At 43.3% G+C, this 23,754-nt stretch overlaps 1 protein-coding gene across 1 annotated transcript in view; it reads right to left on the reverse strand.

Annotated features, from left to right (window-relative positions):
- Positions 1–2,244: 2,244 nt before the first annotated feature.
- Positions 2,245–23,754, reverse strand: part of VAMP3 (vesicle associated membrane protein 3) — a 67,975-nt gene continuing 46,465 nt past the window's right edge. Inside the window, exons 2-5 of the mRNA XM_073603608.1 lie at positions 18,030–18,105; positions 14,084–14,242; positions 12,103–12,154; positions 2,245–8,519 (exon numbers count right to left, since the gene is read on the reverse strand). Coding sequence (XP_073459709.1) covers positions 8,500–8,519; positions 12,103–12,154; positions 14,084–14,242; positions 18,030–18,105 — 307 coding nt within the window. The 3' untranslated portion in view covers positions 2,245–8,499. The remainder of the gene's footprint in view (positions 8,520–12,102; positions 12,155–14,083; positions 14,243–18,029; positions 18,106–23,754) is intronic.

Genomic DNA, 23,754 nt, shown 5'->3' on the forward strand with positions numbered 1-23,754 from the left:
AGATGACACCACTTCCTCCTGTGTGTGGAAGCTTTTCATTTGTTAGGAGCGATCACCAGGTCCAGACCATAAATCCAATGCAACAAAACAAAAACTCTTGCGCATAAATGTGTAAGCCCGACAGTTCAAAGTTCAGGATGGACAGTAGCTTTCAGCCTTGCTGCCCTCAAGGATAGGGATATCCTAGCGATAAAACAAGAGAGAGAGGAGGGCGCACCGGCCTTGTGCATTATCCTTTAACAAGTTTATTTAAAAGAACACGTAAAAACTACTACTCACAAAAGGTAGATGAAAATCACGCTAATGATGATCTTTAACTTGTGACAATCTGTCCACTAGTGGCAGTCTTCAGGTTCTATGAAGAGGACGTGCAAGCCGCTGCTGGCTGACGCGTTTCAAGCCTACAGGGCTCTGAAGGTGGTGCTACCTTCGAAACGCGTCAGCCAGCAGCGGTTTGCATGTTCTCTTCATAGGATCTGGAGACTGCCACTAGTGGACAGATTGTCACAAGTTAAAGATCATCTTTAGAGTGATTTTCATCTACCTTTGTGAGTAGTAGTTTTTACGTGTTTCTTTTAAACAAACTTGTTAAAGGATAATACACAAGGCCACTGCGCCTTCTCTTTTTTTGTTTTTTGCCAGACCATAAATCATTGGTCTGGCCCTGGGGACTGATCGCTCCCCTAACGAACCCGACCGCCACGGGCGGGGGGGGGGCGGAAAGTACAGGTACACCAACTTGCCGACGTACATTGGCATGCGGTGGTCGGTAGATGGTTAATCCATTTTGGAATAAGGCTGTAACACAACAAAATGTGAAAAAAATTGAAGAGCCGTGAATACTTTCCGGATGCACTGTATCCTTTAACCACTTGCTTACTGGGCACTTAAACCCCCCTCCTGCCCAGACCAATTTTCAGCTTTCAGCGCTGTTGAATGACAATTGCGCGGTCATGCAACACTGTACCAAAATTAAATTTTTATAATTTTTTTTCCCACAAATAGAGCTTTCTTTTGGTGGTATTTAATCACAGCTGGGATTTTTATTTTTTGCTAAACAAACAAAAAAAGATGGAAAATTTTGAAAAAAAAAAAAATCATGTTTCATAGTTTGTTATAAAATTTTGCAAACAGGTAATTTTTCTCCTTCATTGATATGCGCTGATGAGGCGGCACTGATAGGCACAGTTAAGGCAGCACTGATAGGGACAGATAAGGCGGTACTGATGGCCGGCACTGATGGATGGCACTGATAGGTGGCACTGATGTGCAGCACTGTTGCACTGATGTGGGCGCTGATGGGTGGCACTGTGGGCACTGATAGATGGCACTGATGGGTGACGCTGGTGGGCACTGGTAGGCGGCACTGCTGCCTATTGCTGTGTCACTGGCAGGGGGCAGATGATCGCCGTGATCGGGACTGATGTCCCTCTCACGGCCGCCGGTGATCGGGTTTTTTACTGGCTCGGTTTACATCGCATGATCAGCTGTCATTGGCTGACAGCTGATCATGTGGTAAGGGGTCGGGACCGACCCCCTACTCTGATCTGTGATCAATAGACGTAGTCTTGGCAATGTAGGTCTGCGCTGTTGCCGTCATTTGGCAATAGCGCGGATCTGAAGAGGTTAAGTATACGGCCCTCCAGCTGTTGTAGAACTAAACATCCCATGAGGCATTGTAAAACTCTGGCATTCACCGACATGACTAGGCATGATGGGGATTGTAGTTCCTGAACAATTGGAGTAGACCCCTGCTTTAAGCCAAGTCATTTCTCTTGCAAGGTCATCTTGAGACAATAGCAAAAAAAATGAAATAAATCGGAGGACTCTGGGGTAGGGTTATACAGGGGGTAACCAGGGGGTGTGTCCTCAAAATCTTTGCCGGTGTCCAATCATCTGAAGGTATCATACCGTATCATAATATAACCCAGGGTATATGAACATCAAGCCTGTGTCCTGTATCTGGACTAATATGAAGGTAATCTGGCATTCCAGTGGTTGCAAAAAAAGTTCAACAGAACAGAACAGAACAGACACTTGTTAAGTTAAACATATTTATTGAAATCAAACATCTTGCTGTAACATTGGCTTAAAATCCCCCTCCCCCACCCTATATCCCCATCATTTGGCAAATTTGCAAATTGCATCATTTGCAGGCACATCTTGGCACCAGGCACCTTTGGCAGAGACTGTCACGCGTTGAGAGAGTTTGGCAGACAGACATTTACAAGAACATTGTAATACACATTTACAAATTCAATAGACATCCAGGCACTTTTTAGGGAAGCAATAACAGGCACGCTATTCGATACAAAATGGCCTTGCACTGTGAGGTGTGTAGTAGACGACTTTTTTTTTTTTTTTTAACCTTTACAAACCACTAACTAAGCAAGTCGCAGATCTGAAATGATGTATATTGGGAAGTCTCAAGTTCACTAAAACCGAACTTAACCTCCTTTGCGCTGGCACCTCCTGGCCCTTTAAGGCAGTGGTCATCAACTCCTGTGCTCAGGGCCCACTAACCTTGGGGGAGATGCAGACTTGAATACTGCAATCACTGAGCAGCAAATGAGAGCGTATTTCAGTTATCTTGCAAACCTGGCCTGTTAGTGGGGGACTAGGCCGGTTACTGAGGACAGGAGTTGATGACCACTGCTTTAAGGGGTTTCAGATGCTGGGGAGGCGGGGTTTATGATCATGTGAGCGCCGTGATTGGCTGTCACATCGGTCACATGAACGGAACGCTCCCGATCGCAAGTAGAAATCGGGAGCTCACCGGTAACTATCGGGAGCACGGTGTCAGCACAGCTGCATTTACAATCAAGTATGCAAATATGTGGCCGCTCGCCGTTAAACCCCACCCACCGAGAAGCAGCATATTTGCATACTGTTAGCGTGAAGGGGTTAGTTCCAGGCGACTCGCTATATATAAAAAGCAAAAGGGGCAACAGCCAGGGAATTTCGCTATGGCAGCACTCAACATGAAATTTTCTCATTCAGCTGAAGCTAAAACTGTAGCTTACAAATTAAGACATCAAGACCCAAAAGGAGTACCCGCCACTTGGGCCCCTTTCACATGAGGCGGACTCTGCTTTTCTAATCTGAGCGGAGCGAGTGGATGAGAGCTCCGTGTCCGCGCATGCAGAGTGGGCTCTGTCCATGTCCGCTCTATGGGTGGTTGGATGTAAAATGGACCGGCTGTCCTTTTACACCTGACTGCCCTCCGATCCGCCCAGACGGAGGGGGAACAGACCCCTTTTCCGGTTTTTCAGCAGATCGGAGGTAGGCGGGTGTAAACGGGTACCTCCACAGGAGGAGAACGGAGGGTCCAATCAGGTCCGCCTGAAAAACAGACAGGTACAGCCGATCAGACCGATCGTGTAATAGGGTCCCTTAAACACAACAAAAAGGTAATCCATGTTGGCGCCCAACCTAAACATACAGACTATTCCATAAGAATGAGACCTAATTCTACACTCATCGGGTTTCCCCAGAACTGTGGTACAAGGAGGAACGGGTACTCCTCAATGGATTGGCCCACAAGATAGCTTTCCTTTTTATTTCCAAACAGGTAGAGAGGCACTTGGGAGACGCTTCTTTGTGAGGGATATACGTAGATACTGTAATTGGACACTAAAGCACTTTGGTGATAGCCCTTAAGACAATTAAAAAAACGGAGAGTGTTGTAAATGCCCATATAAACCCCCAAAAAGCATCAATATGTGAGAAAAGACAATCTAAAAGCATTAAGGGATCGGCAAGATATAAAAATATTGTGAAAAATATGCTTATTACCACAAGAAAGAAAAAAAATATCACAGGCACTTCCTCATATTCAGGAGCAGCTGTCTCATACGAAGTAACTTTAATAGGATATAATAGATGTGAACGATGACAAAAGTTTTGAAGGCTTTCTTTGCCATCCCTGGTCAGGAGGTACACTTCATTGTAAGTTGGGTAGCATTATGTCATGCTTTACTAAAACTGGAGAGTGCAAAATCTGGTGCAGCTGTGCATGGTAGCCAATCAGCTTCTAACTTCAGCTTCTTCAATTAAAGCGGAGCTCCACCCAAAAGGGGAAGCACTGCTTATTTGCCCCCCCCCCCCGGTGCCACATTTGGCACCTACCTGGTTTTGACATGTACCCGCTCCAACTTCCAGGCGATCCCGCCGCCCTCCTCCTTTCCCCACCAATGGCCATTCACACAGCGCGGTTCGCGCCATGCACACTAAGGAACCATCTGAAGGCCTTACAAGCAATGACGGTGGCATCACCCGAGAGCCAATAGGAAAATTTGGCTGGGGTGAAGACACTCCCGGATTCCAGGACAGGTAAGTGTCCCAATATTAAAAGTCAGCAGCTACAGTATTTGTATCTGCGGATTTATTTTTTTTCTGCAGTAGCCTGGAGCTCCTCTTTAAGCATGGTAAAAAAAAACCTAAAAGCCGATTGGTTTCTATGCAGAGCTGCACCAGATTTTGCACCCTCCAGTTTTAGTAAATCAGCCCCACTGTATTCAATGTTGTGGTGCACTGAGCAATTCACTTCAATGGGTTCTCAACAGAAGGAAATCCAGCAAATGCCAGCCACAAACTAACGGGGGCACTGGATACTACTCTCCTGCATCCACCACCAATGTGAACGTAGCCTGCGGAAATAAAGTTGAACTTCAGACAAATGTTTCACTTTTATTAGTGTTTTGGGCAAAGGTAAAAACCTCTAAAAGGTTTTCAGTGTTTTTGGGAAGATAACCAGCACACCAAGACTAAAACCTCAATATAAAAAGGTAATAAAAATGCAAAAGCTCAATTATGAAAAAGCAGTTCCATCAACATTTGGAGACCTGGAGGACCTCTTTCTCACATTGACAGACATGTTTTTTTGCACTTAAACTTTTGCATGTATTACCTCAAAAAATAAATGTAGGTTTCAAATTTCTGGTGTGCCGACCAACTTTCCATATGCATTGCATGGCATCTCCGTAGGCAGGGCACCCCCTTGCAAGCTGTGAAGACTATGATGTGGGGTGCATTGTTTATTGAATAGATTTCACTGTTGCCCCGAAATTGTTGCGGACATTCCCCTTACTATCCATCCCAGTGGCCAGGTTTTTACCAGATTCAGAAGGGAGGGTAAACTTGTCTAAATGGGACATAAGAAAAACATCTTTTCCTTTATTAAGGTAAAGGAAGTCTGGAGCCTCAATCAGCATTTTGCGGTCACCTGCCCCTATTGGAAATGTCCCACCACTTCCTATCATTGTGGTCATCTGTCCCACTGTGCCTTCACCTTTTACAAAGTGGCTGAATTCCTGGAATTGAGCTTCAACCCTTTGGCGCCGACAGTACACATATATGCGACCTCCTGGTGGGTGGGCCTAATGCCAAGTGGCCACATATATGAGGCCCTGTGTAAACTTACCATGCTCACAGCACGCTGCCAGCAGGGACCGGTAAGCTCCCGATGCATACGTGCGATCAGGAGCTTTCCGATCATGTGACCGCTTTGAAAGCCAACCACGGCGGTCACATGACCCGTTTGCCCGCCTCCCGGCTTTTGGAACTCTTAAAGGACCGGAAGGGGTTAAGGTAGAAAATAATATTTCTAAAGTGGCTTTAACAATTCTGTTCAGAGATCGGCTTTAAATTAGGTACTACCCAAGACTCCTACTCTTCAGGTAAAACCCCACTACAAAAAAAAAAAGGGGAAGGAGGACTCGCCTCCCAAAACCCCTTTTAAATTTAAGTTAGTCTGACAGTAGATGACCCCTTTAAGTGAGCTTACAGCTCAGTGTGGGTAAAAATGCTGGTCAAAATTAAAGTTTTAAAAAAATGCTACAAAATTTTCGGAGAGGAAAATACTAAGAAACTTTGGCTGGTCATACAATGTGCGAATACACTGGAGAAAATTTGCCCAGTGGGTGGCTGTAAGCAGCTTCACTGAAAAATTGAAGCAGCCAGGTAGAAAAATTGTTGGCCAGAGTCTGCATCCAATCAGATGAAGTCACGTGTTCCCTTGATGAAGTCAAGTGATAGAAGACGCAACGCGTTGGGACAGAGATGGGCGATATCATTACCGGCACACTGGAAGTGCGGCACAGAGTTTGAATTTTACAATAGCGATACCATATCTGAATGCTATGATGACTTATGCGAGTGCAGCTTTTTGGTAAAGCTTTTTGTGGATTGAAAATACTGCACTATGGTGGTCTGCTTTGAGTATATTTGCAGCTGCAAGGTGGGACTGCCTGCTTCTTAAAGGGAGAACACACCTTTATTTTCTGGAGTGGTGGATGATAAAATAACATTTGTGAAGAGACCTCAAAGCTCATTTGTTACCCTCAAGAAAAGGTGTTATGCACAGTTGACTTGTATATAGGTCCAAGCTTTAAGGTGAGAACATAGATATCACGGAGGCGGTTCGAGCCTGGGGTCTGGTGTGTGTCTGTTCACCGCTTCCGGTCCCAAATTTTTGCCTGAACTTGCACCTGAACCAGACCCAAAGACGCACAGGACCCTTCTGCAATCCGGACCGTGGCCGCCCCTGGACCGGTGTGAACTGGCTCCCTTGAAAGTTGATCACACTCACTTGTCATGCAAATTAGATGCGGGGAAACCCGCATCCAATTCACATATGTGAACCCAACCTCAGCCTTAACAAAAAAGAAATAAAAAAAAAATTAGTATACAGCCAGGCTTTAGTACAGTGAAAAAACAAACATCAGGAGTATAAAGGAGGTTACAGCCCTGAACAAAGAACAGCCGGTAGTAATAGAGACAACTGACAGTGCAAACAGTGCAAGCTGTACAAATACAATGAGGGGGGGCATTTATCAATTCTATCCTAAGGAAAAGCAATGCAAAACAGGTGCAGTGAGATGCATTGTGAAACAAATTTATTACAAGGATACACCCGAGTCGTAAATTCTCTCTTTGGTTGCTCTAAAATTCGCACTGGCCAGTGAATGAAACCTGACCCTGACCACTCGACGTGTGTCCGTTTAGGCTCAGGTTAACACTTGTGCAGATCACATGCGATGTCTGTGCGACGCAAATTCAGCCATACAGTTTGTATAGGCTGAATTCGCATCGCATTCGGGCTGAAATGGTGCAGGACCCTTTTTTTTTTGGTCCACACTGGATTTGTAAACACCCATGCGATCCGATTCCTGTTCAATTTCACAATTTGCACTACAATCCGATTTGGGGGTATCATTAACTTTACATTGACACCCGCAGCAGTTCGCAGAGGGCAATGTGAACTGCCTGCGAGTGAAATGCGATGCAGGGAACCGGCACTGGAGTCACGCTGCTTCCCGCATCGCACAAACTAAAAAACAGACTGCAAAATCTGTTATCTTCAGTAATAAATCTGTCTTTATAGCGCATTTCCACTTTTTGAGTCAAGTTTGAGAAAAAAAAAAACCCCACTATGTTATGTGTCCTCATTTATGCAACATATCTACAAAAAAATGATGCCAGAAGCCTAGCCTCTAAACCAGGGGGTCTCCAAACTATGGCCCCTCCAGTTGTTCAGGAACTACAATTCCCATCATGCCTTGTCATGTCAAAGTTTTTTTTACAATGCCTCATGGGATGTGTAGTTCTGCAACAGCGGGAGGGCCGTAGTTTGGAGATCCCTGCAACCTTTAACCCTTTGTTAGGAGAGACCATGTTCAAAGCTAGTTACAGGAGACAATGAAGACCTGCCTGAACAGTACAGACAGGGTCATTATAGCAAACACAGATTCCCAGCCCCCCCCCACCCTTAAACAAAGAGAACTAGTAGGATTTTACAGTGCTGGAGAATCCAGAATAGAGCATCTAAGAAAAGAAGGCTACATCTTAAAAGAAGAAGATGTTCTCCAAATTTGCCTGCAAAAGTAGAAATACACTTTAAACCTGTCAGACACTTTGCTGAAGACGCAGCCTGATTTACGACTAACTGCATTGCTAATTGTTTGATAAACGTCCCCCAGAATGTTCAAAATCCCAGTGAAGGCACTTAACTGAACGAACCAAAAAAAAAAAAAATAATAATAATAATACTAAACTCTAAGGCTCCATTCACAACTAAGCGTAGTGCGGCGAAAGCTGCTGCACAGTGTTTTTTTTTTGGAGCACGTTTTTTAGAGCGGCACTATTTGAATGGGCCTCCCTCTATTCCAAAAAAAAAAAAGCTCATGCACCAAATCTTGGCACAGAGCCAGGAGCCTTTGAAAATTGCGATTTTTTGCCGTGATTAGTGTGTTTTGTCGTTCAATCGCTGCAAAAATGCCGGTGCTATTAAAAAAACAAAATAAAAAATATAATGGCATTGCAGACGCGTCCCGTGTTTTGCCACGATGCCAGTACGCTGGGGTGTGAACGGAGCCTAATATAACAAGGAGTCATAGTGATCTGAGAATATATAAACTATTGAAAACAGCAGATTTGATGAGATCAGGAAATGCAGCTCATTTTACAGACTTCAGCTTCTTTCCTCCGATTCCTGGGGCCTTAGGTGGACACGCTCCACACTGAAATACAAACAGGAGAGAGGTCAGGGCATATTAAAAAGGAAAAAGAAAAAAAAAAAAAAAAAAACACCAAAAGAAAACCTGACATTGAAAAAAATACATTGAAATCCTGCGCTTATTCCACTTTTAAACCAATGTGCAAAGATTTCTAAATAAAAACATAAAAAAAAAAAAAATCTAAGTGAAAATGACAAATGTGAGAGCTGCAACCCAGTGGGTCCGAATACAAGACTCAGAAAAAAGTAAATCTAAAAGTGACACGTTACGCTTCTCTAAGTGATCAAAAAATACCTTATAAACAACAAATCTACATCCAACAGTAATATAAAAAAAAACTGTATACACTGCTCAAAAAAAATTAAAGGGACCCTTTTTAATCAGAGTATAGCATCATGTCAATGAAACTCCTGGGATATTGATCTGGTCAGGTAAGTAGCAGAGAGGGTTGTTAATTTCATTATCACCAAAGCAGCTGAAACTGATTAACAGGTGCACTAGATGTGCAACAATGAGACGACCTCCAAAACAGGAATGGTTTTACAGGTGGAGGCCACTGACATTTTCTTTCCCCATCTCATCTTCTCTGACTGTTTTTCCACTAGTTTTGCATTTGGCTAAGGTCAGTATCACTACGGGTCCCTATAGCGTTTAAAACAGGCAGTCCAACTCCCCCAGGGTGGCACATCAGCACAGTCTCAAGAGCATGGAGGAGATTCCAGGAGACAGGCAGTTACTCTAGGAGAGCTGGACAGGGCCGTAGAAGGTCCTTAACCAATCAGCAGGACCAGTATCTGCTCCTTCGTGCAAAGAGGAACAGGATGAGGTGCTCATATGAAGGCCGTCCCCACATAAAATCACGCCCCTTACCAGAGATTTTTTATCTCAAATTATAGAGATCTCATTCGCTTTCCAAGTTTCCACAAGACCCCGTTGTTAAAAGGAGGGAGGGGGTATCAATCGCATCCAGCCTCACCAGTGTGTCAGAGTAGTATGCCAAAATCTAGTTTTCTTACAAGCATATATTGCACTTACACAATCATAAACCAGCGAAACACAAAACAAGCAGACACGGCCACGGTCCTCGCCCACAGATAGGTGGAGTCATTGAGGATGGATGCGGATGATACCCCTCCCTCTTTTTAACTAGGGGGCCTTGTGGAAGCTTAGAAAGCGAATGAGATCTCTTGATTTGATTTTAACAACCTTTGTTAAGAGGTGTGATTTTATGAGGGGTCGGCCTTCATATGAGCACCCTTTCACTGGGATACTCATTATCCAATTGAACTGTCATTTGTGGCTGTATATGAATGGTCATGAAGGACTTCTATAATGAGAATTGATTGCTATCGGACTTTATATATATATTTTTTCTTTGTAAGCGATCCAGTGGCTAATGAGCCACTTGGATCGCTTTCAAGAGAAAGGTAGCCAGCCACAGGCTGAAAAAATATAAAAAGATTGTGTGTAATAAATATATACACATACAGGGGGTCCCCTAGTTACAAACATCCGACTTACAAACGACTCCTACTTACAAACGGAGGCAGACAACAGGAAGTAAGAGGAAATCTACCCCTAGGAAGGGAAATTCTCTCCTGTAAGAGCTATTTTGGGGAAAAGGTACCTCCACTGATGCTTTATCACCAAGGCTTGTTTCCACAACAACCCAAAATTTTCAAAATCCAATTGTCATTGGGACAGAAAGTGAGGTGAAATCTTCTGAACAGGGGCACAGACAGCAAAACAAATGTTACAGGGGTGTTAACCCTTCCCTATGCTATCCAAAAAGCTTAAAAATAGTTTTTTTTGGCTGGAGCTACACTTAAAAAATGTACCTGTTCCGACTTACAAACAGATTCAACTTAAGAACAAACCTATAGTCCCTAACTTGTTTGTAATATATATATATACACACACACATACACACAAAAAGATATAACTAAATAAAAAAATTATTATATATATTTTACACACACCAGGGTTAAGGCTGATATCTTCAGCCATAATCCCGGTAAACCACTATATATATCTATATATCTCAGCCATTTTTTATTTGGCCCAGACATCTATTTTAATCCCCATCAGTTATTACCCACTTGGACTTGGTAAATTCCTCCCCGAATATTTAAAGTGACTTTGTGAAGTCTGTTTTTTTTTTTTCCCTATAAAAATAACAAACATGTTATACTTATCTGGTCTGTGAATTTGTTTTGCACTTCCTCGGGTCCCTCTTCGGTGCTCCTCCCTCCTGATGAGTGCCCCCACAGCAAGCAGCTTGCTATGGGGGCACCCGAGCCGCAGCTCCATGTATCCATTCAGACACAGAGCCGCTGTTTGGTCCCGTCCCCTCTCTCTCTCTCCTCATTGGCTAACTGACATAGTTGGCACCCGCTGCCATGTCTCAGCCAATCAGGAGGGAGCGTCCCGGATGGCAGAGGCACTCGTGGACATCGCTGGATCGAGATGGGGCTCAGGTAAGTATTAAAGAGGAAGTAAACCCTGATGAGTTTACTTCCTCTTTGTTTCCCTGCAAAGGTAAAGCATAAATGGGCTACTTTGCATCGCACAGTAGCCCATTATGTGTCACTTACCTGACAAGGGAGCCTGCGAGGTCACAGCTGTCCCTTCTCCTACGAAGCGTCCATCTTCTTTCCGGGTATCGCGGCTCCGGCGCTGTGATTGGCCGGAGCCGCGATGACGTCACTCCCATGCATGAGCGCTGGTGCTGCCACTAACGGCATGATGATGGCAAGCTCAATGCGCGCCGTTGTCTACGGCGCATGCACCATAGACAGACATCGGTGCCTGTCTTTTGGAAATATCTCTTAAACCATGTAGGTTTAGGAGATATTTCTTGCACCTACAGGTAAGCCTTAATCTAGGCTTACCTGTAGGTAAAAGTGGTCTGTAAGGGTTTACAACCACTTTAAAGGGGGCTGCTGCACACAGAAGGCTTTTTATTTTAATGCATAGAATGCACCTTCTGACTTCTTCTAACCAATTTAAGCATCAACCACAGCCTTAGTAAATCAACATGAAAAAGAAAAAAAGACAGGGAAAGAAATATTAAATTTTGAATAGGCTCAAATTGCACCACATCACACCAGTGCCTGCACCTTTTTTGGAGCCACACTGAACTGGATCACATAGCTGTTTTGTACCGTGCGATCCGGTGCAGGCAAAAGCACTGCATTTGCGTCCTTTGTTAACTTTGGACTAGGGGAAGGCATAGATACATGTCCCTACTCTGCAGGAGCACAAGATCCATGCCTTCCCTCTCAGAAGAGCGATCTGCCTTGTTTACATAGGCAGACCACCGTTCTGCTTCTGTGCTGAATGATCAACAGGTGCCAGCGGACATCGAATCCACAGTACCCACCCACTGGGCTCCCCCTGGGTATGATCACAGCAGGAGCGAGCCGCCGGCAGCACGCATCTACCCGGATCACGTATATATACACAAGTGATCTGGCGCAGAGGTGCCACCCTGTAGCAGTAAAACTGCTATGGGGCAGACCTTTAAGTGGTTAAAGTGTATGCTAGACTGCCAGGGTGGCGACTATGGGTAGGTAGAACTACTCACCGATAATAATGATGATGATCACCGCAACGACTGCTATCAGTATTGCCCACATCTACAAAATGAAGAGAAGAAGAAACATCACTGTACAAAATATCCATATTCCACCAAGGTTCCCAACAGCCTTCACAAGCTGTGGCCACAGGATCTTATAACCAGTGGGTGGGTAAGTGACATTTATTCAAAATTTGCAGACAGCATCTCCCATGACCATAGGATTACGATTTAGACATATTTCAGATACAATTTGTAAAAAAGTTAAAAAGGGATATAGATATAAAAATTTTTTTTTTCCCAGCACTTACTGCTGAAAAATATTACAAAGAAAGACTGCTTAAAAAAAAAAAAAAGTAGTCAGAGCAACATGGATGTCACCACTTGCCCCGAAAATGCTCGTCACTGTCAGAACTTTTGACTTTTTAGCAACTTACCCAATGTACGGCTGACTCAAAGTATTGAAACCAATCAACCCGCCTAGTTGACAAAAGAATAAAAAAGAAAAATAGGAGCTGGAGACACAGAAGCAGGAGTGAGGTATTTGTGAGCGAGGAGTGCCGCCCCCTCAGCAAATAGTTTGTTTTTAACCAGTTTTGAACATTAGTACAAATGCCCATAAAAAGGTAATTGAAGTATACAAGGAACATGTGTAGTGCACCCTGTCCTCCTGTCTCGCTGCCGGTTCCCTCCCTCCTAACAAACACTTGCCAGCAATTTCAGGCTGTCAAACTGACAGCCGGCATGTAATAGCTGCTGCCGATAAAGACGGCCTGATGCAGGTGTTTGTATTTCTCTGTTACGCTTTTCAAGAGTGTTTTTTTAAAAAATAACAATGTTACTTTGGTGGCTACCCCGTTTCATATTTCCTCATACAAGGCTCAGTTCAGACTGCTGCAACGGCAAACTCGTACAAATTTGCCTGCGACTTCCTACTGACCTGATCAGATTTGGATGCCATTTAGGAGCCTTTCAGAGTAAACTGTGTTCAGAGTGAATTGTGTAGTATCAGTTAAGACGGCTCTCATAGGGAAACATTGAATCCAACATGTTATGCAACTTGGGGTCTCACAAGGAGGATCCCATGTCCCAGCAGTGTGAACTGAGCCTTAAAAAAGGAGCTTGAGGCACCCCCCCCCCGACCAAAAAATAAATAAATAAATAAATAAGAAAAAAAAAAAAAAAAAAGAGTAAAAAAAAGTCAGCAGCTACAAATACTGTAAAAAAAAAAAAATTAAAAAAAAAAAAAAAAAAAAAAAAAACGATACCCAGTGCAGCTGCCAACCACTGGAGAAATAGGGAGCAGGACTCAAAAGACAAAAAAGCAGCACTCTATGGGTAGGAGCGAAAACAAATATATTATAATATATATATATTTGTTTTGGCTCCTACCCATAGAGCGCTGCTTTTTTTGTCTTTTGGTTCCTGCTACAAATACCGTAGCTGCTGACTTTTAATATTAGGGCTTTTACCTGTCCAGGAACCCAGCAGTGTCCTCACCTGAGCTGATTTATTGATCAAGTATCGCGTGCTGGCGCCGCCATCCTGACCAAGGGAAACAGGCAGTGAAGCCTTGCGGCTTCACAGCCGGTTTCCTACTGTGCATGAGTGAAGCACGTGGCGCATTGTGAATGGGCCAACTGCGGGGAAGGGGCGCAAATTTCCGGCCCATCTTTTGGATGGAGCTCCAGGTTAAGCAACTTATTTATTTAAAAAAAAAAAAAAAAAAAAAAAAAGGGAGAGAGATGGTGTCTCCTGGTACCATCTTATTAATGCCTAATTTACCCTTTCTTCCCATTCTCCCCAGCTATTTTATTGCTGATTATCTTTTCCTATTTCTATTCTTCTAACCAATAAATAAACTTTTAATTGGTCATTTTGAAACTCTAAAAAGTAAATTTGAAAGGGGGAGGGGGTTGTGACAGCAAAAAAAACAAAAAAAAACAAGGCTGGACAATGTAATACATACTAGTTGGATGAGTCTACTCACCTTGCAGTTTTTCCACCAGTACTTTCGCTTAAGTCGAGCTGCGCTGGTCTCAAACTGTGAGGCTCCAGCTTGAAGTGCATCTGCACGATCATCCAAGTCAGTCAGCTTTTGGTCCCTCTCCAGGACTTTGTCCACATTGACTCGCATAATATCCACAACCTTAAAAGAAAAAAAAAGAAAAAAACATGAAAAAGCTTAAGCCCACGTATGATCTTTATTGCATAGTTACACTGATCCGACATGGACCAATGTAAGTATTTATACAGTACTGTGAAAAAGTCCTAGGCATTAGACATTAAGCAATAGGACTTATACTACTCCTTCTCCATCATGCCATACCACCAGGGAGGCGTGCGATTTGCCCTAAATTTTTTCTGCTGCAGAACAACCCCCCCAAACATACAGCCAATGTCATTAAAGCAGAGTTCCACCCAAAAATGGAACTTCCACTTTTTGGAATCCTCCCCACCTCCGGTGTCACATTTGGCACCTTTCAGGGGGGAGGAGGGAGCAGATATCTGTCTAATACAGGCATTTGCTCTCACTTCCTGGCATAGATCACCACAGTGATCACGGTGACCTACGCCACTTCCAGCGCCTACTCTGTCCTCCCCCCGCTGTATTCTGGGAGACACACAGGTCCCAGAACACAACAGGGACCCGTGAGGACGCGCAGCGCGACTCGCGCAGTAGGGAACCAGGAAGTGAAGCTGCACGACTTCACTTCCTGATTCCCTTACCGGGGATGGCAGTGGCTGCAGCCAAGAGCCAACGGACAGATCGGCTTCGGCTGCCGACACCGCGGGCTCCCTGGACAGGTAAGTGTTCATATATTAAAAAAAAAATATTAAAAGCCAGCAGCTACAAATACTGCAGCTGCTGGCTTTTAATATTTTTTTTTTTTTAGGTGGACCTCCGCTTTAAGAACTATCTTCAGTGTAAAAAAGAACAAGGGAGTCCTGGAAGTGATGGTTTGGCCCCCACAGAGCCTTGATCTCATCATGGAGTCTGTCTGGAGTTACATGAAGAGACAGAAGGATTTGAGGCAGCCGACATCCACAGAAAATCTCTGCTTAGTTCCCATAGATGTTTGGAACAACCTACCTGCCGAGTTCCTTCAATAACTGTGTGAAAGTCTACCTAGAAGAACTGATGCTGTTTTGAAGATCGGGGGGGGAGGGGGGGTCCACACCAAATATTAATTGGATTTAGATTTTTCTCCTGCTGTTCGCTCACTCTGCATTTTGAAAAATTAACCAAAATATATATTTTTGAAAGTATTCTTACTTTACAGCATTTCTTTACACCTGCCTAAAAAAACGTTTGCACAGTACTGCATATGTAATATCTGTGGGAGCGCCGCAGAAGGTGACAATTGCTGTAATAGTTTGCACTACTACAGTGATCGCCGCAATCTTCCAGGTCCTGTACAATGACGTCACAATCTCCACCTTGTCCCAATTTATAGAAAGCCTTGTAAGTATTAAAAAGAAAAAAAATACAAGGCGTTCTGTGAATGGTGGCAGTGTGAAGCAAGCGGCCCCGTAGGGTCACTATGCAGAAGGGAAGCTTATTAGGACCCAGAAGATTGTGGCGATCGTCAGCTTCCACAGCGGTCCCTCACGTATGAGGAACGCATTCTTACATCGGTCCAAGCTGGACCAACGTAAATACACAATTAAGGTTATATTTGGACTTCAAGCTTTAATAGACCTAAAATGGCCATCCAGAAAACACGAATGACCACAATACAAAAATCACACACAGACCTGGTTCTTCAGTAACATCATAACGCCAGGACTAGATTTTCCAGCATTTGATTGGTGCATTTAGTGAGGCAAGTACCATGGGTGGTGGAGACCGAGCGACCATCGCTTACAGGAAAACCCTGAGCCCACACTTTGTTATAGTCACAGGCTCCTTTTTCTTTGGCCGTGTGGCAATGGGATGGCTTGGAAAAGACAACTGCTGGCCGCACCTCAACAAGACACTAAAGTCAGTGCAGACCGCAGACATGCCTGATGCAAACAAATCCATATTTACACATGATAGATATAGAGATCTCTCTCTCTCTCTATATTAGATATATATATATATATATATATATATATATAGATATAGAGAGAGAGAGAGAGAGAGAGAGAGAGAGAGAGAGAGGAGAGAGAGAGAGAGAGAGAGAGAGAGAGAGAGAGAGAGAGAGAGAGAGAGAGAGAGAGAGAGAGAGAGAGAGAGAGAGAGAGAGAGAGATATATATATATATATACATACATTCTCTATATTAGATATATCTAATATAGAAAATATCTATATTGAGAAGAATTAAATATATATCTAAATTAGAGATAGAGGATAATAATAGAATATATATATACATACATACATACATACATATACACACACACACTCTATATTAGAGATATCTATCTGTAATATAGAGGATCGATCTATCTATCTTATATCTCTAGATATCTAAAAAACTCTAGTCTAGTTAATCACCTGCCATCCAATCACAGTAAATATACTGCGGGCGGGAGACAGTCACGTACATGTAAGTTATCAGCCTTTTTCCAGGTTTGGGGGAGCATATGGGCACGCCCCCTGCCAAACCGTGCTATGATTGGACACAGCACAAGTTTGGCAGCAGATTTCAGTCAATGGTTTCGGCTAAAACCTGCTGATCAGATGTGTCCAATCACACTCTCAGTTCACAAAAACACAGTGAACAGCAATCTGGCTGTTTCTTCTCCCTGAAAAACAGGGAGAAAACACAGCCAGATTAGTAAGTAAAAGCAGCACACATTACACATGGTTAAAGCGGTTGTAAACCGCCGAAGTTAAAAAAAAAAAAAAAAAAAATATATGCATCACATTCGCATACTAGCACATTATGAAATGCTCAGCTTGGAACGAAGCCCTCCAGCTCTGTAAAGTCACCACTGAGAGGGCGGTCATGTTCCCCCCAGTCTTTCTTCCAGGTTTGCAAGCTCTGGCTGTGCGATTGGCTGGAGCCACAGTGACGTCACTGTAGGAGCCCTCAGCTCCGGCAAGGTATGCTGGACCTTCAGAGCGCATGTGCCAGCGAAGTTATCGGCTGCATGCACGGTGAATATCTCCTAAATCGGGGCACGTTTAGATATTCCTTTTACTTACAGATAGGCCTTATTATAGGCTTACTTGTAGGTAAAAATGACCAAGCGGGGTATACAACCACTTTAAATACACAATTAACCCCTTGAATGCCCCTAGATGTTAAGCCCTTCCCAGCCAGTGTCATTAGTACAGTGTCAGTATACAATATTATCACTGTATTATGGTCATTAGGGACATCAGTGTCAGTCAGTGACCCTCCCAGTCAGTGTCTGTTAGCACCAGATCGCCCGTCACACTATCACAGTCACAAATCATCGTCATTACCTGAATAGTGTCTATAGTTGGGTAAAATTTCAGTATATATCCCCATAGTTTGTAAACACTACAACTGTCATACAAACCAATAAATATGCACTTACTGGGACGTCAGTTTAACCCTTGCTGGCATCAGAACTAACTGTTCTGGAGATCACTGATGTGCAGAAGAGAGCAAAGAGAAGAGTTACATTGCTGAACTAAACTAAGTGCGGCCGTACACTGTGCGAATTCTGTGGTTGCAGGAAAGAAATTCACACGATTTCCCCATCAACATAGACAGTGCTGACAGGGGGACCAGCAAAAGACAGGGATCACCGCTGGAGGTTATAGCAGCCGCTTGTGATAATTGCAAATGAATCCAGCAGGCTGCTTGTACCCAAGATGATCGATCAGCTTGGTACATTCAGCCTGCCCATCAACCGTTCCAATCTCGGCTGGTTCCTGTTCAACTGGCCGAGATTCTGTTCTTTAGTGGCCCTTAGTCTGTTCTTGTGGTTTCTTCCCAGGCAAAATAAAAAAAGCTGCATGTGATACCCACCTCGTTCACCTGTGCCTGCGTCTGTTGGAGACGCTTGTTGCTGCTGCCGGCATCAGTAGGAGCTGCGGGTGATGACCTGAGAGAGAGAGAGAGAGATTAGAAAGTGGAAGTCTCAGGACCTGAGCGAAGAGGCGATTTCACCACCAAAACATCGTCTTAAAAGTGGCGGTAAAGTCTGATTTTTTTTTATCTTAACGACTTTCTCTGCATTTAGGTAAAAAAAAAAAAAAAAAAAAACACACACACAACATTCAATGCTCAGTCAATTTCAAATTTTGAAAATAAGTAAGTTTTCTCCTTCACTGATGGGCACTGATGAGGTGGCACTCACAGACGACACCAATATGGAGGCACTGGCAGGCATTGCTAATGGGCACCGATTGGCATCCATGGTGGGTACTTAGGGGGTATTGGAATGAAGACTACATTTTAAAGCGGAGCTCTACCCCAAAGGGGAAGTTTCACTTTAAGGTCTCCTCCCCGACTCCTGTTGTGAAATTTTGACAGGTATCACTTCTGTTTCGGTTGCCAAAGGCGATTGGAAGTTCTCCTTCCCTCCCTCCCGAACTCTCCTGGGACTTTTGACAGGTCCCAGAAGACTTTCGGGACCAGTCACAGAGTGCAGCGGGCAACCGGCTGTGAAGCTGCAAGTGGTCACAGCCAGCTGCCCGTAGTGAAGATGCCGGCGCCACATTGTGAAAACGGTTGGGGTGATCACACCGCTGGATTGTGGGACGGGGGAGAGTGGCTGTGTGACCCCTTCCTGACCAGGTTGGCTCCCCTGGGCGAAACGATGTTACCTTACGTCGCTTTGCCTTTTCACCACTGGGGTGCGCGTGCGCGGCTCACTGCCGATGCAAGTGCCTGGCAGGAGCGAGAACCGTTGGGCACCCACGATCGTACATGAGAGATGATCTGTGTGATCCCAGTTCTCTCAGGGGAGAGGAGACAGATTGTGTGTTCATACAAAGTATGAACACCAATCGCTCTCCTCCCTTGGTCAGTCCCATCCCCCCCCCCCCCCCCTAGTTAGAACACATTTAACCCCTTGATCGCCCCCCTAGTGTTAACCCCTTCCCTGCCAGTGAAATTTATACAGTAATCAGTGCATTTTTATAACACCGATCGCTGTATAAATGTCACTGGTCCCAAAAATGTGTCAAGTGTCCAAAATGTCCGCCGCAATATCGCAGTCCTGATAAAAAAAAAAAAAAAAAAAAAAAAAAAAAATCGCAGATCACCGCCATTACTAGTAAAAAAAAAAATTATAATAAAAATGCCATAAATCTATCCCCTATTTTGTAGACTCGATAAATTTTGTGCAAACCAATTACTATACGCTTATTGCGATTTTTTTTTTAATCAAAAAGAGGTAGAAGAATACATATTGGCCTAAACTGAGGAAGAAATTCGTTTTTTTTTTTTTTAATTGGGGATATTTATTATAGCAAAAAGTAAAAGATTGCGTTTTTTTCAAAATTGTCGCTCTATTTTTGTTTATAGCACAAAAAATAAAAACCGCAGAGGTGATCAAATACCACCAAAAGAAAGCTCTATTTGTGGGAGAAAAAAAAAAAAGAAGACGTCAATTTTGTTTGGGTACAGAGTCGCACAACCGCACAATTGTCAGTTAAAGAGACGCAGTGCCGTATCGCAAAAAATGCTCTGGTCATTCAGCAGCAAATTCTTCCGAAGTGGTTAATAAAAGCCAGCAGCTACAGTTTTTGCAATAAACACAAAAATGACTGGAACTTCGCTTTAAAATCGGTTGTAAACCGCTGCACTTCTTTTATCCCCCCTTACCAGCAAGGCAAAGGCATAATGTGCTAGTATTAGAGATGCACAGAAATTTCAGCCGCCGAAACATTTCGCCCAAAAAATGGTGATAACGGCAGAATGCCGAAAAGAGAAAAAAATGCCGATAATGGCATCGAAAATACACGCGATTTTGACGTGAATTCGCAGGGATTTTACTGTGCTTATGGAGTGTTTTTCATAGGTCACTCAAAAAGTGCATCGAAAACGTTAAACACGTGTGTTAATGATGCATTTTCAATGCATTTCAACTGGAAGGTGTTTTTTTTTTTTTTTTTTTAACTGACCAAAAATGCAGCAGCAAGCAGGATTTTTAACACCACAATGGAAGCGCAATGGACCAGTGCGCAGACATACATAGCATTTAAAAAGGGATAATTTTTTCTTGCGCTAAACGTGCCAATAACGCCCGACGATAAATTCATATTCATTTGGGCTCTGTTCACACGAGTGCGATGCGAGAAATCCACTGTGAGTTCCCACATTACACCCAACTCGCAGGCCATTCACATTGCCATAAGCAAACTGCTGGGAGCATCAATAGAAAGTTAATGACCCCCCCCCCCCCAGATCAGCTCTCATATTGCAGTGCGAACTGTCAATCTGGACGGGAAATCGGATCACATGGGGTGTCACCTATACGATCCGATTCTGGTACGAACCGAAAAAAAAAGGGTCCCATGTGTCTGGTCATTAGCCTAGGCTTATGACATCATGCACATCTCTCTCACTCACCTGAGAGTTTTGCAAGGAAGGGAGGGGGGTGAGTCATAAGAGGGCCAATGAGAGCTGCAGAGCTGGAGGTGTGCCTGTGTAAATCCAGGAAGTGAACAGGCAGCAGCTTCAGCTGCCCACAGTTAAAATGGCTGCAGCCAGACTCAGTGGAGGGAGATTTCTGCAGCATATTTGGCAAGTATATATAAAATAATATGCAAAGTGGTTGGGGGGGAAGCTTCAGAATGGCAAAGAGGTTTTTTATTACAAGTTATGCGAGCAGACTGCAGTTCCTCTTTAAAAAGGAGTTCCCATTTAAAAAAAAAAAAAAATTAAAAATAAAGTCAGCAGCTACAAATAAATACTGCAGCTGCTGACTTTTAATTGGACACTTACCTGTCCCAGGGTCCAGCGATGCGGGGGATCGAAGCCCCACTCGTCTCCCCCTCCGTTCGGCGCGAGCGCCGCCGCGATTGGCCGCTCAGTTATCTGGGACCTGTAATGGGTCCCAGATGATTGACAAGATGGAGGGAGCAGAGCTGAGCCCTTCCTGTGCCGAGGGGAAGTGATGTCACCAGCCCAGGCACTGAAAGAGGCAGACTACGAGGGACCCCCTAGCAACAGGCATTTAAGAGGTGAGTAAAAAAAAAAAAAATTCCAAATTTTTTAATTTTTTTTTCAGGCACATTCAAGTATTTTTTTTTTTTTTTTTGGGGAGGAACACCACTTTAAGTACATTTGTTTCGCAAAGAAGAATTTATTGGGATTTTTCAAAGGTGTTACAAAGAAGTCACCCTGAAGCACAAATAAATGAAAGTGATGCTCGGGGACAGATTATTATTAGAGTACACTGCGATTTTATTGGCGATCCTTCCATTCCTTGTGGTGAGCTGTACGGTGAGTAATCATTGTACTCTGATTATTATTATTATGCAAATTGAGTAAAAGGAGTTTTTATTAAAAGGTTTGAAATGGGGCCAAGTACAGTTCAGTTTGTTCTGTATGGAGATTACAAGATCTCCCGGCTGACACCCCCCCCCACGTGTTTCGTTTAGGAACACTGTACAAAAAGTAAGAGACAGTAGGCGGGAACAACTCCACATGGCCTACAGAAAAACAAGAAATTCTCAACTGAAGATTTGACCTCCGACAAATAAAAAACCCGCCCTGCAGCCCAGATAATCATCCAATCATAGAGCACAAAATGTATTTCAAAGAGAACCTGTGTTTCAATCATAGGAGGGAGCTGGCGCATGCGCGCACTCTAAACCTGGATGTAGGCAGCGACGTAGCAGTCAGTGTTAATTCTCAACTAAATGATTACAATTTTAGTAGACTAAAACTACAAATTATTCAGATGACTAAAATACGACTAAAACAGCATTTTAGTAGAAAAATAAAAAAATAACTGACTAAAACTAACTTGAAATTTGACGTCAAAATTAACACTGCACTGCCACATACTGGAAGAATAAGTAGGGGGGTCATCTACTAAAGCTGCTGAAAAAAGAAAAATAAATGAAGAAAAAGAAAAAAAGAAGAAGAAAAAAGAAAAAAAGAAAAAAAGAAGAAGAAATAAGAAGGAAGAAATAAGAAGAAAGAAGAAAGAAAGAAGAAAGAAGAAAGAAGAAAGAAGAAAGAAGAAAGAAGAAAGAAGAAAGAAAGAAGAAAGAAGAAAGAAGAAGAGAAGAAGGAAGAAGAAAGAAGAAAGAAGGAAGAAGGGCTTTTCTTACTTTTTTTTTCTTATTTTTAAGGTTGGTAATATATTTAGATAATATGTGCGATGGCATTTTTGTGTTTTTTTTTTTAGATTTCAAGAAGCATTTTTTGTTTATGAAAAACTTGGTTTTATTTATTAAAAAAAAAAAAAAAAAAAAAATTCTATAAATCGCAACTGCCAAGTCTGTGTCTGTAGTGCATGATCACACCTTAAAGCGGAGCCTCACCCCCAAAAATCGAACTTCCGCTGTCTGGATTCCTCCCCCCCTCCGGTGTCACATTTGCCACCTTTCAGGGGGGGGGGGGGGGGAGCAGATACCTGTCTACTACAGGCATTTGCTCCCACTTCCGGTGGAAAGATCGCCGCAGTATCCGTGGCAATCCACGCCATGTCCGGGCCTCTCCTCCGCCCCCCCCCTGCTGTCTTCTGGGAGACACACACACAGGTCCCAGAACATGAGTGTGCCGTTTCTTCAGTGCACATGTGCCGATGACACCAGCACATGCAGATACAGTGACTATCTTTAGGAGATATTGATATTCACAGTACCTACAGGTAAGCCTTATTATAGGTAGAAGTGGTGTAACGGGATTTACAACCACTTAATACCATAAACACGTTATTCGATTTTTACTCCAGGGAATATATAACGTTTGGCATGTCTATGCATTAATAATGCATTAAAATTCAACTTAACTCATTCGATTTTAGTCGACTAAAATGTACTGGTGATTTTAGGTCGACTAAAAACAATGCAGATGACTAAAACTAAAATGGCATTTTAGCCAAAAGACTAAAACTAAGGCTGGCCTGGCCATACACGATTTCGAAAGAATTTTCTTTTGAAAAATCTGAAACTTTGTGAGTTTTGTAATCCGATGTCGCCACCATTGATTTTCAAAAATTTGACCAACCAAGCCTTCAAATTTCACCTCCTGTTGCTACAGAAAATAATTTTCGTGGCCGAGAATCTTTTTCCGGGGAATTTTCTTTTCCTGCACTCATGCGCATTTCTTTTTCGATTACATTTCTCGCACGATTCTCCCATCATTGATTAGAAAATCGTTAGTTTTTCCAAAAATTTCCAACATGTCTGACTACTCAAAATTCGACACGAAAAAAAAAAAAAAAAAAAAAAATTGGCTGTTGCTGCAGTCCACCAATGCCGCGTACACACGATCAGAAATGCCGCCAGCAGAACTCCGATGTGAGCTTTTGGTTGGAAAATGCGACCGTGTGTATGCTCCATCGGACTTGTGCTGGCAGGAATTCCAGCCAGCATAAGATTGAGAGCAGGTTCTCAATTTTTCGGTAGGAAAAAGTTCCAATCGGAAATTCCGTTCGTCTGTATGCAATTCTGCCACGCAAAAAAAACCACGCATGTTCGCAAACAATTAGACGCATGCTCGGAAGCATTGAACTTCATTTTCTCGGCTCCTCGTAGTGTTGTACATCACCGCGTTCTTGACGGTCGAA

The sequence above is a fragment of the Aquarana catesbeiana genome, linkage group LG10 (assembly GCF_042186555.1).
Source record: "Aquarana catesbeiana isolate 2022-GZ linkage group LG10, ASM4218655v1, whole genome shotgun sequence".
Lineage (NCBI taxonomy): Eukaryota > Metazoa > Chordata > Amphibia > Anura > Ranidae > Aquarana > Aquarana catesbeiana.